The following is a 14,909-nucleotide window of genomic DNA, read 5'->3' as shown; positions in this document are numbered from 1 at the left end:
TCAGATAAGGAAAAATGGGAGGTGTTCTACAGGGATTGGTGCCAGGACAACTCTCCATGCTTTACATGAATGATTTGAACTTGAAAGGAGGAAAAACAGGTAATCAGAAGGGCTAAAAAGGGCCAGGAAATGTCCTTGACAAGCAGTTTTATAGGGAGTCTCTGAAAGTGGCAACACAAATAGATAGGGTGATAAAGAAGGCATGTGGCATACTTGCCTTCATTGGTCGGAACATTGAGTATAAAAGTCGGGAAGTCATGTTGCAGCTGTATAAAACTTTGGTTAGACCACATTGAGTCTTGGGTACAGATCTGGTCACCATATTACAGGAAGGTTGTGGAGGCTTTGGAGAGGGTGCTGAAGAGTTTCACCAGGATGTTGCCTGGATTAGAGTAAGATTGAGAGTAAGAGGACAAATGGATTGTTTTCTCTGGAGCGTCAGAGGCTGAGGGTAAACCTGGTAGAAGTATGTAAAATTATGAGAGGTATAGACGGGATATATAGGCAGAGTCTTTTTCCGCCAGGGTGGAAGTATCAAATACTAAAGGGCATAGCTTTAAGGTGAGAGGGGGAAAGTTTAAAGGAAATTTGTGAGTCAATTTTTTTTTACACAGAGGGTGATAGATGCCTGGAATGGGCTGCCAGGGAAAGTGGTGGAAGCAGATTCGATAGCAACATTTAAGACGCATTTAGGTAGACACAAAAACAGGCAGGGAATGGAGGGATTGTAGACTAAGTGAAGGCAGATGTGCAGTTTAAATTGGCATCATGGTTGGCACAGACATCATGGGCCAAGGGACCTGTTCCTGTGCTGTACTGTTCTTTGTAGAGTTATACAACACAGAAACAGGCCCTTCAGCCCACCAAGTCCATGCCAACTATGAAGCACCCATTCATACTGATCTCATTTTATTCACCCCACGTTGCTGTTAACTGCCTCCAGCCTCCACCACTTACCCACATAGAGGCCAATTGACCTCCCAACCCACATGTGTTTAGGATGTGGGAGGAAACCAGAGCACCTGGGGGGAACTCACACAGTAACAGGGAAAAGGTGCTAACTCCAAATAGATTGCACCAGAGGTCAGGATTGAACCTGGGTCACTTGAGCTGTGAGGCAGCAGCTCTATGGTGGATGCCACTGTGTTCTCCATCATGTTCCTACATCACTAAAAGTAGTGAAGTTAGTTTATAAGCTATAAAATGATACAAAGTTCTGAGATCCAGCTGGTATATATTTGAAAAACTAACTTGATATGTTAGAAGTGCATCACACCTTAGTTTGACCACATCGTGTACTATGCATTGTTCTAATATCCATATTCAAAAAGTTTATAGAGGCACGATATATGGCATGGAAACAATTCATCCTTGTTCATAACAGAACTGTGAAGTAGAGTTATCAAGAAACACCTAACTGAAGGGCTCTCTTCTGTAGAAAATAGAAGGTATCTTGATGGAGGTCCTGCATAAGGTTTGATAAAGACTAAAAGTTAGTGACATAAGAGCAAAGTAGCAATGCCAACAACCTGAAATTAAAGCACAAACTACTGAAAATGCCCAATAGGTTCTGAGAGGCACCAATCTAATGAAAGGTCATTAGTTTTGAGTTGGCCAGATCTTCTGAATAGTGAACATGATTATAAGATAATCAACAATAAATTCAGAAGGAAATTTAAAAGAATTCCTTTGTAGAATATGGTGGTGACAAGTATAGATGCATTTAAGGGCAAATTAGCTTTAGATGGGGGAAGAAAGGAACAGAGTATGATGATTGGGTTGCCTGAAGAGGGCTGGAGGAAGTTCATGGAATATCACAGACATTGGCATTAACTAGTTAGACCAATTCACCTGTTTCTGTACTTTAGATGTAGTTCAATGTAAAGTCTAGATTGACATGGAGTGCAGTGCTAAGAAGGTGTTACACCATCAGAAGAAGCATCTGTTGGATGAGACACTGGACATTTTTCCTCACAGGTGAATGTACAGAACCCTGAAGAAGGGCAGGGTAGTCCTGCCAAGTGACTAGGTCAATACTTATCCATCAGCCAGTACTGAGAAAGCAGGTCTGCCATAGCCACACCTAATTTTGCACCTTAGAATGTACTCATTCCTTGTCCTGTTTCTCTGTGTTGCAATGGTGACTTCATTTTTTAAAAAAAGTACCTCAACAACTGCAAAGTGCTTGGAATGTCCCTGAGGTCATGAAAGGCTTCAATGCAAGCATTTCCTTTCTTCCTGGAGACAACACCCCTTTGGTATCTGCAGCTTCAGCCTCAGGATACATTTTATCCTATTTCACGCACTTGCATTACACCCTTATAGTTTACTGGCTCATAATCTATTGTATTCAGACATTCTGCGTTCTCAGCTGAGTTACTCCTATCTACTGCTCACAGGTTTACTGCACACTTGTCAAGAGTACAAGGATTGTTGTAGAATTGTGCTTGGGTACATGTTAACTTTACTGTATCTGTTTAATTTGGTTTATTACTTGGTTTGGTTTATTATTGTCATGTGTACTGAGATATAGTGAAAAACTTTTGTTTGTATGCCATCCAGGCAGATCATGCCATACATAAGTACATTGAGGTAGTGAAAAGAAAACTGCAGAATATAGTGTAGCAGCTTCAGAGAAAGTGCAGTGCAGGTAGACAAATAAAGTGCAAGACTGATGTCCTTTTGTGCTGTTTCAGCTGAGGTTGACCTTATCCGTAAGGAAATGGACTTGCAGCTAATCAATGTTGAGCGAGATAAGGAGTTGTTACAGCAAAAACTGGGTCAACTGGAGCAGGAAACCCAGATCTCACTGAAAAATGAACAACAGCTCCATGAGGAGGATGTTGAACGACTTCAGAAAGAGAAGGTATGTGGTAATCAAGCCAGAGCAGCTTGATGAAGATTCATCAACTGAATGTCGGGTTTTGCATCTGTGTTGAGCAAATCCATTGCAAAATCCACTCCATTATCAGACTATTTACTTACTTAAACTGTGTATGGTGCTTTGGCAACCAATCTTATCAAGGACTCTGCAATAATTTCCTGAACAAAGTTCCTATGGTAATATTTCCTGCTCTCAAAGGTAAATATGATATAGTGTGTTCAGGGCTTCTTTATAACTGGTTAATATTAGAAGTACCCTTATGCCAATCAGTATGAAACACAGCCTAAAATTGTTAAATCCAGGATGTTCTGGAGATTGAATAGATAGCTCCAATCAGATTCATTGTAACAAAAGCTGGCTTCAGGTAGGTTTTCAACAATGAAGATAGTTCAGATTACACAGTGAAAAATAAAGCATTTGTTGCACTCTGTCAACAGGAACGGCTGCGCGTTGAGCTGACAGCGGAAAAGGATGAAGCTGTCCAGTGCCTTCAGCAGGAGCGTGAAGATCTAGTCAATCGCTTTGAGGAAGAGAAGGAGGAGTTGAATGAAGAAATTCTCACTTTGCAAAAAGAGAAGGATGAGAGTCTGATCCAGGCAGAGAGCATGAAACAGCAGGTAGTGAGCAAATTTGATTTTCCTAAGAGTCATTATGTAAATTGCATGGCTGTCAATGGGATTGGACCACAAGATACAGTGCAGAGAGATATTCCTTGGGATTGAAGTGATTGGACTTTATTATGGTACAAAGAAGAAGCTCTAAAGACTGTATAGAGGATTGCATGCACATTAGAGTTAATAGAGAAATTCCCCTATTGTTTCAAGGTACAGGTAGTAGACCCACTTCCTCACAATGGCAGAGACCTTCGTTCAATACTGACCTTAGGTGCTGTCTGTGTGGAGTTTGCACATCCTCCATGTGACTACATGGGTTCCTCCAGATGCTCTGTTTTCCTCCCACATCCCAAAGCCATGCAGGTTGGTAGGTTAATTGGCCACTTTAAATTGCCACTGGTGCGTAGGTGAGAATCTGGGGGGAGTTGATGAGAATATGGAGAGAATAAAAATGGGATAAGTGTAACTCAAGTCGAGTTTATTGTCATGTGCACAAGTACAGTGAGGTTTAGGTACAATGAAAAATGTGCTTGCAGCAACATCACAGGCACATAGATTCAGATAGCACACAGAACATAAATTATGCATAAATTTTACAAGACAGTGAAGAAAAAGACTGTGCAAAACAAGACATTAGTGCAAAAAACAGGAGAAGGTCACCAGGCCCCTCAAGCCTGCTCCACCATTCAATATGACCATGGCTGATTTATACTGGCCTCAACTCCTCTTCTGTGCCAGTTCCCCATAACCCACAATTTCTCAACATTTCAAATATTTATCTATCTCCACCTTAAATATATCTAATGATCTGGTGTCTACCATCTTCTGGGGCAGAGAATTCCAGAGATTCACTGCCCTCTGAGAGAAGGTAGTTCTACTCACCTCAGTTTTACATGACTGGCCCCTTATATTGTAACTATGTCCCCTTTTTTTGTGACTCTTCCACCAATGAAAACATCTCAACATCAACCCTGTCAAGCTCACTTTCGATCTTGTATGTTTGAATAAGGTCAGCCCTCACTCTTCTAAACTCCAAGGAAACTGTCCAGCCTCTCATGACAGAACAACCCTCTCATCCCAGGAATTAGCCTGGTGAATCTCCTTTGGACTGCCTCCAATCCTACCATATCCTTTTTTAGGTAAGGGGACCAAAACTGTGCACAATATGACAGTTGTGGCCTCACCAACACTCTGTACAACTGTAACAAAACTTCCTATTCTCAAACTCCAACCCCTTCACAACAAAGGTAAAGGCCAATGTGCTATTTGCCTTCTTAACTACCCGTTGAACCTGCCTGCTATCATTTTGTGATTCATGCACAAGAACATGAGTTCCTCTAATACTTCAACCCTTGTGATTGGGATGTTTACAAGTTCCTTCCTGTTATATGAAATTAACCCATCTGTTATCTTAGGGATATTTGAAGTATACTCCATGATGAAGACTGATGCAAAAAAAAGATTTAATGCATCTTCCATTTCTTTGTTTCCTGTTATTAATTCACCAGCCTCATTCTCTAGAGCCCCCACACAAACCCTATCTGTCTTGTTCCTATTTATATTTCCATAGTAACTCAAAATCATTTTTCTCCCTTATGAGCTGCTTAGTTTTTTGCTGCTGGATCCTAAAAGCGTTCTAATCCTCTGGCCCTACACAAGCTCTTGCCACTTTGTATGCCCTACTTTTCACTTGACCTTCTTTTATTAACCACAGATTGTGTCTCTTTCTCGTGGAATCCCTCTTTCTAATTGGGATAAGTTTCTGGACCAGTTATTTGAATATTTGCCACAGCTCATCTACTGACCTGTTTCTTAGATTATTTTCCCAGTCCACCTTAGACAATCTACATCTTCAACTTGGAAGACAAGTAAGTTAAAAGCAAGTCTAACTTCATGATAGAATCACCGTTTAAAATCATTGTTGGACTGAAGTTGCACTTGCTTGGCAGAACCTGTTGATTTGCTGTCTGTCTGTAAAAGTCGTGGGTAATGTCATGTGGACAGTATGATTTGTCTGGAAAAAAGTTGAGTCATCATTTGTACAAGATGCTCCACAGTTCACTGTTAAATTCTTCATTCTCTTTCACTGGAAGCTATCAGCCCACCTAGCTCCTTCCAGCAATTGAGCAAAACTTGTTTTTCTTTTTAAGGCCTTGTATCTTAAAGAGTCAGAGAAAAATATCCTGTCGGAAAAACTCAGCCACACTCAGCGTGAACTTGGTAATTCAAACATGGAGATTGATCGACTGAAGCGAGAACTACACAGTCAACAGGAACAGGATAAGGTGACAATCATTTGATTTCATGAGTATTTCTATGTTTTTAAATTCAAATAATTAGTGCTTAGTCTATGTAATCACTCAAAGCAACATTGTAAAGAGACCAGCAAATTACATTTTAGATGTTGTACAGTTTACAGAAACCATCCTATAGAATAAAATGGAGTTCCTACAAATCAAAATCTTCCATGATGAATAAGGAAGGAACTGATCATTTGTATCATCTTGTTTTCTCCAGAACACCATTAACAACATTAATGCTGACCTTAAGAACCTCCAGGGCCAGTTTGAGGAAGCAGTGGCCACACATGAGCGAGAAGTCAAACGTCTCAACGAGCAGCTTAAAGACTTGACCCGTCAGAGAGAAGGGTCTCTCAGAGAGGTGGGTTCAGAAACAACAGGTTTCACTTCCTTAGACTCAGGGTCATATATGATTGAGTGGTGATTCCATCCCTGTCCTTGAGTTCAACCTTGGACTGTTGTCTGAGTCAGAGGAAGTAAGATTTTATGGATAGACAGTCTGATCACCACAGCCGAAGTTCAGAGGAGAGGAGCAGTGGAAATACTGAAAATAGTAGAAGCAAAAATCTGAGGTGAAGATTTTGTGGGAGGAATCAACCTGATTCAAAGTATTTTGGCATTAGACATAGGGCGTGGAAGCATAGCTTGAACGAAAACATGTTAAACAGAGTTGAGGAAGAGAGCAATTTGGTGAGAAGTTATATAAATGATTAAAGTTAACAGAATAAGGAAATAAAAACCACAAAGAAGGTAGCAAGCCCTTGGATTTATAACAGGAGGTACAGAATGCAAAAGCATCTATTCATCTTTTAATAGACATTTAGTGGTTGGGATATTCCATCCTTTGAAGAGTGCATTGCAGGAAGGATATAAAAAAAATTGTGCAAAATGTATGTGTTGAGATTCATAGGGATGTTATAATTATGAAGAGAGGTTTTCGGTCAAGTTTTTAATCACAAGCTTTGAGTAGTTTAATAGTGAACCTGTTAAGAGGTATGATTTTATGCCCACTTGGTGGAAAATGAGCAGGTGGACAGTTAAATGCCCCCACTCCAAAACCTCCATGCTCCCACCATCCATGCTCAGGACCTGCTCCATTAAACAGGCAGCATGAAGATCTGATCAAAGCCAACTGTCTCCTTTTCATTTCAGGATCCAAACTCAGTTTTAACTTTGATTGGTTAGTAGCTGTAAACTTCAAAGCTATTTGCAGTCTTTATGCTTAGTAGTATCCTTGGAACTTCTAGAGCAGGTATCTCAAGGCACTGAGAAAATTCCAACAATGCCATCTGCACATAATCCTCAAAATTCAGTGGAAGGATAAGTGAACCAACACAAGCTTCCTCTCCTCGGCCAATATCCCCAGCGTTGAGGCCCTAGTTACTCTCAGTTGGCTATGTTGGATAGGCCACATCGCTCCCTTGTCCAACACTAGGCCTGAAACAGACACTCTACCCCGAGAAGGAAATTACCAGGTGGACAGAGAAAAGGGTTCAAGGATATGTTCAAGGCCTCTTTGAAGATGTATAACATCCCCACCAACACTGTGAACCTCTCATCCATGTCTGCTCAAAGTGGAGATGGAACATTTGAGATGATATTAAAAACCTCCAGCCCATGCATCAGGAGTACACAAATGCTCTATATAAATAGCAGAAAGAGTGCACTACCTCATAAACTTCCTACCCACCTCATCAGTCACTATCTGCCCCATCTGGTGGAAGAGTTTGTAGTTGGAAACACAAGAGACTGCAGATGCTAGAATCTGAAACAACACAACGCTGGAGGAACTCGGAACGTCAGGCAGCATCTATGGAGGGAAATGGTCAGTCAACATTTTGGGTCAAGACCCTTCATTTGGACTGGGAGATTGAAGGGAGATAATCAGTATAAAAAGGTGGGGAGGAGGAGTGGAGCAAGAGCTGGCAGGCAATAGGTAGATCCATGTGAAGGGGGTGATAGGCAGATGGGGGAGGGTGTCAGAAGCTGGGAGGTGACAGGTGGAAGTGACAAAGGGTTGAAGGTGATGGAATCTGATCGAAGAAGGTAGAGCATGACATCAAGTGAGGGAGGTGGAGAGGGGAACCAGTGGGAGGAGTGTGTGGGTGGTGGGCAGATGGAGACAGTGGGGAAGAGTTTGTAGTTTCCTCATTAGCTACCTCAGAGCCCACAATTGGAATGGAAGAAAGTCATCCTTGATCCTGAGGGACTGCCTAAGAAGAAGGGGAGTATCTTTGTGACTGATAGGTTTAACTCAATGACTCAGCACAGAGGTGAACAACCACTCTAACCTGATGGTCATTCTTACGTGAAGGTCTTATCTAGGACGGCTAAGAGTGGCCTCTTTATGAAGAATCCCAATGGAATAGTTTTCCCAGTGGGAATAAAGCAAACAGCTGGGTGTGCTGATTTCCACAGCTGTATCACTCCTGTGACAAATATTCAATGAGGATTGAGCAGGGAGCAGTGAGTATTTATGCCCAAGGAACTTCCTCCAAGTCTGAAATTTTCCATTTATCTACGAGGAGCAATGCATGACCAGGATACTATTCTTGTAAGTCTTCCATCCAAAAGAGATTAACTTATAGTCCAGAGGATCCTCTGCCACTTGTCAATGTGCACCTTCTAAGGTATGTTTCTAGATGCCTTAATACACCTGTAATCAAAGTAACTCAAGCATAAATGAACGTTACTGCAAGCAAATCCAAATCCATAGACTTAGCCCTACTCCATGCTGGATTCCTCTTCGGGGGTTGACAGGGCAGCATTCCCCAATCCTATACTCAGTCTTTCAAGTCAAATATTTTTGATGCAGTTCTCTTCATAGAACTGCATTTTGCTCTAAAGGAAAGCCAGGACTCCTGTTCGGACGTGTCATCCAGGAGTACTAGAAGTGACTACAAATTCCCTTGAAAGGGTTAAAATGGTTGGAACAGAATGAAAAGCAAAACAAATCCGTTATACCATGACCGATTATTTTTGTTGGCAGTTTCACCAGCCTCCGAGACTGATGTATGGACCACACAAATGACAGATTTCTCATTGGCAATTAAATTTGTTTATGTACGTCCCCTTATAGACTAAGTGCTCAAGTTAATCCTTTTGTTTACTCTTTATTATTTTATTATATGACCAATTGTACAAGTAAAATATTCCTATTTCCACCCACAAAACCAGATCTGCATGGCGCCAGCCAAGTCCCTGCTTATCTTAGAAGGAACAATAAAGTTTTTATAGCTCCTTTCACACTGGGAATAATCCGAGAACATGGTATTTATTTTATAAATGTGGAAAAGTGCTTGCAGCTGCTCCAGAGATGTCTATTTGGGTTGTCAGGCTATTGTAACAATGGAGTGGATGTGTGTTTGTTGACTCAGGAACCTGAGGCTTGTTGGGGAATAGGAAGCATGTTCAAATGAAGAATGGTGGCACAGTTTTGAGTTTGTTCATAGGTCACAAAGATCTGGCATCACTCGTTTCCCAGGCAAATCAGAGGACCTTGTGCTATCCAATCCCATTCATAGTGGAATGAAATAGTGTAGGAGCAAGACTTACTGGTGATTTAGGTTATTCTGGCTTGGCGTTAGCTCCCTTCAGAGGTTACGTATTCTGGATGCTGGTTGCTTGAGACATGTTTGGTCTCAATTCTGCACATTGCCAGAATCCATTGCCCAATTATAAATACAGCACTCCTTCCTGAAAACCACAAGGGTGAACAGTTTGATAGGAACCGTCAGTGGTGCCCAACTTGACCACTCTATAGTGCCATTCCCCCCGTCTAATTGAAAACTACCCCTTTGAATGAGATGGCAGGTTGCAGTTGGTGTCCATGGACTCTATCCTCAGGAAAGGTATCTCCGAGAGGACTAGGAAGAATTAATGAAAACACTTAAAATACAGGTAAGCTGAACCTTACTGGCAATATTGGTGTGATTTAATTGGCTCTACCTACAGTGATGCACTGAAGCTTTTCTGCTATTCCTTCATGATCTTCAGCTTGTATATGAATTGCAGACCTCCAGTGCTTTCCCTACAGAAATCTCATCATTGGAACTTAGAAAACAAGAGGAGAAATGGGCCCCACAATCCCTCCAGCCTGCTCTACCCTTAAATAGTGGCTGATCCAACTGCTGACCTCAACTCAACTTTCTTGCCTAATCTCTATAACCCTTGATTTCCACTTGAGCAAAATATCTATATCAGCCTTTTATTTATTATTTTGCTCAAATCTGGACTGAGCCAGTCTTGTCTATTTGAAGTTCTCTCACTGCTTTCTCCAGAGTCACAGTTACCAGGAGAGCCATTTCTGATCATTCCTCCATCCCAGACTCAGTACCTGACAAGTTTCTTCTAACTTCTCTTACTACCTGAGACTTCACCATTACCAGTACTCAACACTCTACTTGTAGCCAGTGTCATCAGTTGCTCCATTGATCTTTATTCACGATGTGCTGTGCTGGACAACCCCTGATTGCCCCCTCTGCTCTCTGAGCATTGTAGGCATCTGAATGGTCCAAAACACCTATGGCAGTTGACAGTGGTAGAATGCCAGATCTGGACAGCCTCTGAAGCAGCTTCTTTGTGTTGCTTGTGGACTATGTGAACACCCCTTTCTGCACTACCTCATTTGTGTTATTGCACCCACTTCCACAAATACCCTGTGATTCTCAATAGGAGAGCCTGCTACATCTTTCAGTATCCAAGATATCAGAGACCACTGCTGCAGTCTTCCCACCCCTGACTTATTAACTCTGTCGCAACATCCAGTTAAATTCTTCCCCAGTTCTGGACCATCTCTTCCTCATCTGCTTCTGCACAGCCTTCATCAAGTAATTTTATCCGTGCAGCCTCCTGACTGTAGACCCGGTCTACTTTCCCAGCCACCCTTTCCTTTGCTCTTTTTCTTGCCAGTTCTTCTCAAATTCAACACCATTACTGTCCTTAAAAAGACTACCCTATATATTTTGTCTGCACAAACTATCTTTGACACCTTTTCAACTCATAGGCCTAGTTGTTAGTACAGTTCCAGTAATGCATCTCTGCCATCAGAGGATTCCACTCTGCCATCTGTGTTAGCTTAACTCACCAACTGATACTGTGATTCACTCTCTCTGATGTCTTGGCTGTCTTCACCTCTGTTGACTCACTTCCATGGCCCATTGTTGCCCATTGTTTCACTCCTATCTAAGTAACTCAGAAACCATTTCATCTCCTGAAACAGCTTCTTTTCTGTCGTGTAGCCATTGTCAGTTGTTAAACCTTACCTCATTGGCCAAACTTTTAGTCATTTATTTTAAAATCTCCTCTGCTACCTTTGTTTAAAATTTTGTTTGGCAACACACGTGAACATTAAAGGTGACTTGTACTGAAAATGATTGCAGTTCGTCCAACTTCGGTTGTGTGTGCATACTTCCCCATAAGTGGCACAACTCGGATCACTGCAGTTTAGCAACACTATGACCTCTTTGATCACCTTGCATGAAAATGGACTTTGATTTTTTTGTTTTAATTGTCTTCTTTCTTGTAAAAACTGTGTATAATTTATGTTTAATTTATGTTTTTCTTGTGAATGCTATTTATCTGATACTATGTGCCTGTGATGCTGTTGCAAGTAAGTTTTTCATTGCACCTATGCATACATGTACTTGTGCACATGACAATAAACTCAAGTTTGACTTTGACACTATTCAATCAGATTGGTCCAAGGATCCCAGCCATCCAATGGTTGTCTCTTGCTCTTCAGAACTCTTGCAAGTCATTCCTGTTTGCTTCCCTCCTTGCTCTTTAAAGCATGTTAGATTTATTTCATTGATTATGGATTTGCTGCATGCTGTCTTCTAACTGTTGCTGGTAAACAGGTGGAGGAGCTGAAGACACAACTCCGCATGGTGGAGGATGCTCGAGATGGAATTCGCCGAGACCTTATCGAAGCTCACAGAAAGGTCCGAGAGAGTGAGGAGGGTCAGGAGGTGCAACGGAAAGAGAACCTGGAACTCAAACGTGTTCTGAACGATGAAGTACGGGAGAAGGAGGCCTTCCAGAACTCCAATGAGGAGCTTAGGAATAATATCAAAAAAATTGAGAGCGAGAGAATCAGGTATTGTGAATTTGGAATCTGCAATCAGGACGGCTCTTCCTAATCCCCAATCTCCAAGCACCTCCCTCTCATCCACACCCCAAATGCAAACTTACCCAGAGTAGCCAAAACTAGTTCTGTTAACAAACACTACCATCCTATAAATACACTCTCAAAACTGTGCTCCAAGTACATGCTGCATTTGTCTATGGGAGTTATACCTTGCAAACTTTTACTCTGAATACAGCAACAAAACTACACCCAGAACACACAGTTAAAAATGTATCCGAAACACAGTACTGAAACTGAACCCCAAAAAATGCAGGCATCAAACCCTTCCCAGAACTATAGCCTCAGCACACTCCTATACCACACCTTAACCAGACACAATTAACCAAACTACCAGCTCTCTCTCCCAAATGTTGCTGTATTTGACTTCGTGCTTTTGTTACATGTCTAATTTATAAGAGCTGATTTGGTACCTCTGCGGCTAGTTTAAAGAGAACAAATGAGGAGAAGGAGCAGAAGATCAACATCTTGGAAGAAGCCAAAACTACGGTTCAGAATGAGGCAGGAGAACTGCGCGCAAACCTCAGGGAAGTGGAAAAGTCCAGACTGGACGCCCGGAGAGAATTGCAGGAACTTCGACGTCAGGTGAGAGTGCATTCAGTTGAAAAACTGCAATACTGGAAATCTGAAACAAAAACAGAAAATGCTGGAGATACTCAGCAGATCAGGCAGCATCTGTAGGAGAAACAGAGTTAATTAATCAGCTTGATGACCTTTCACCATTGTGGGAACTGATGAAGCGTGGTTGACCTGAGACATAACTCTGAGTGTCCCCAGCTTTTTCTGTTGTTGTTTTAAATGCTGAATTCATTGCCTGTACCCTGTATATTTACAGTACAGCTCAACTCAAAGTTATAAAAATATCTAATGACTGGCTATATTTCTTATATTACAATTGTGACTACATGTCAAAAGAAAAATCAAATGTTTTGGAACAACCTGTGAACCAGGGAAGTTGTGAGATAAATCAAAGTCTTTTGAGCTTTCTTTGCACAATCATTCTCAGGTAATGATGCTTTGGTCTTCTGAATTGTCAAGGAATATGGATCAGGTTTACTTAACCCCTGTCCTGCAGAGAATTTTACAACATGGGATCACAAAATGGTCCCAGCAAAAGGAGACCATTTGACCCTTTATGTTCTTACCAACTCTCTACAGAGTAAATCCCTGGTCCCATCCCTACTCCCAACCTCATTTCCAGAGCCTGGCCCACCATATATTTATCCATTTCCCTCATGAAGGCCATAATGCAACCTGCTTCCATCATTTCTGTTAGCAGTGTGTTCTAGATTCCAACCAGACACTGTGTTAAAAAGTTTTTCCCTTATTTCACTCTTAATTCTCTTCAGCCACATTGGCAACTCTGCAACATAGCAGTCGGACTTCCACTAGTTATACAGTATTAAAAGGGAAAGCACCAAGGTGTGTAATTTTACTGAGAAACATTCAGATTTTTGATACCTATTATTTGAGACTTCCTCATAAAAAAAGCCCTGAGTACTAGCACTATTGAAATATGACCTTATTTACAGCAAATCACATCTTTAATTTTGCAGAGATTAGTGTCACACATGTGGCAGCTGCTGTCATTACTGTGGGGCCCTGTAGCTGCAGGGTTTGGTAATGGAATTCAGACAGCAGTATCACCACTGATGCATCCATAGAAAGAGTATCTCAGCATCTACCTGCTGAAATAAAGAATTCCTTGCTAGTTTTCCTTCATGACGCTCTTACTTCTCTTCCCCGTTATTTTGTACCAATGATTTCCATTCCTTGACTCCTCCATTCTCCATGTTATCCAGATCCCTTATCATTTTATTTACTTCTATCAGATCCCCCCTCAGCTTTATCTATAGAAAACAGTGAGTCTCTCCAATCTGTCCTTCTAACTGCAGCCTCTCATCCTCGAACCTGTTCTTGCAAATCTTTTCTGAGCCCTCTCTGGTGTCCTCACATCCTTGTCCAGTTGAAAGTGGACTATTGATTTATAAAGGTTCAGCATGACTTCCCTTCTCTCTATTGATACAATGTATAACATGTGCAGTCTTACATGTTCCTTTCACTTCATACATCTCATCACTTGCTTCAAAGTTAGCTGGGATTGGAAGTTGTAGACTGAGAATGCCATATGCTCCATAAAGCACGCTGAATGGAAGAGGGAGAGTTCAGGATTTATGAAGGACAGCAGGAACATAATATCTTGAGAGAACACCAGCACTGGTTCAGATAGTAGATGTAGATGGATGAATAATTGGCGGCTTTGTTTGTTTATGTTTAAGCAATAGGGAAAATTTAAAGAGAATGTTCCCACTGCATCGCACTTTCTCTGTAACTGTAACGCTATATTCTGCATTCTGTAATTGCTTTTCCCTTGTACTAATTCGATGTACTTATGTTTTGAAATGATCTGTCTGGATGGCTTGCGAAACTAGGATTTTCACTATATCTCGGTAGATATGACAATAATAAACCAATTTAATTCCATTCACTTGACATTGGGCAGAATCCATGGTGAGGTACATTGCCTTTGATTTGGTCTGCGGCACAAGAGAGTGTGATGGGTGTAGTGCCAGTTTCTACACATTCTTCACAGCAAATACCTTTATTTGACTGTGTGAAAACACAAAGCCCAGAAACCCACTTCCATATCTGCTCTTTGCTGATCCCTTTGTTGCTAACTCTGCTGTTTCCTCAGGTAAAGATGTTGGACAACGAGATTGTGAAGAAGAGCAAGGAAGTGGTAGAGCTGCAGTCCCGCATAGTATTGGATGAACAACGTGGTGAGGAGAGCAGGCAGGAATCTCTTGGCCTGAAGCAGAAGATTACAGAGGCAGAAGTAGGCCGTGAAACAGCTCGCAAAGAGGTGGGATCAATCATTATTACTATAGAAGCCTTACAACAACATTATTCAACTCTATTATACCTTTTGTTGGGCTGTTGTGAATGTTACCATTCTTTGAACTGTT

General features: G+C 41.5%; 1 protein-coding gene across 1 annotated transcript in view; it reads left to right on the top strand.

Moving 5' to 3' along the window:
• crocc2 (ciliary rootlet coiled-coil, rootletin family member 2) overlaps positions 1-14,909 on the top strand; it is a 203,712-nt gene that overhangs the window by 113,633 nt on the left and 75,170 nt on the right. Inside the window, exons 20-26 of the mRNA XM_052018582.1 lie at positions 2,720-2,866; positions 3,322-3,501; positions 5,649-5,783; positions 6,016-6,159; positions 11,657-11,895; positions 12,369-12,528; positions 14,639-14,806. Coding sequence (XP_051874542.1) covers positions 2,720-2,866; positions 3,322-3,501; positions 5,649-5,783; positions 6,016-6,159; positions 11,657-11,895; positions 12,369-12,528; positions 14,639-14,806 — 1,173 coding nt within the window. The remainder of the gene's footprint in view (positions 1-2,719; positions 2,867-3,321; positions 3,502-5,648; positions 5,784-6,015; positions 6,160-11,656; positions 11,896-12,368; positions 12,529-14,638; positions 14,807-14,909) is intronic.

Source organism: Pristis pectinata, chromosome 6 (assembly GCF_009764475.1).
Source record: "Pristis pectinata isolate sPriPec2 chromosome 6, sPriPec2.1.pri, whole genome shotgun sequence".
Lineage (NCBI taxonomy): Eukaryota > Metazoa > Chordata > Chondrichthyes > Rhinopristiformes > Pristidae > Pristis > Pristis pectinata.
This window is presented reverse-complemented; position numbering and strand designations above follow the sequence as displayed.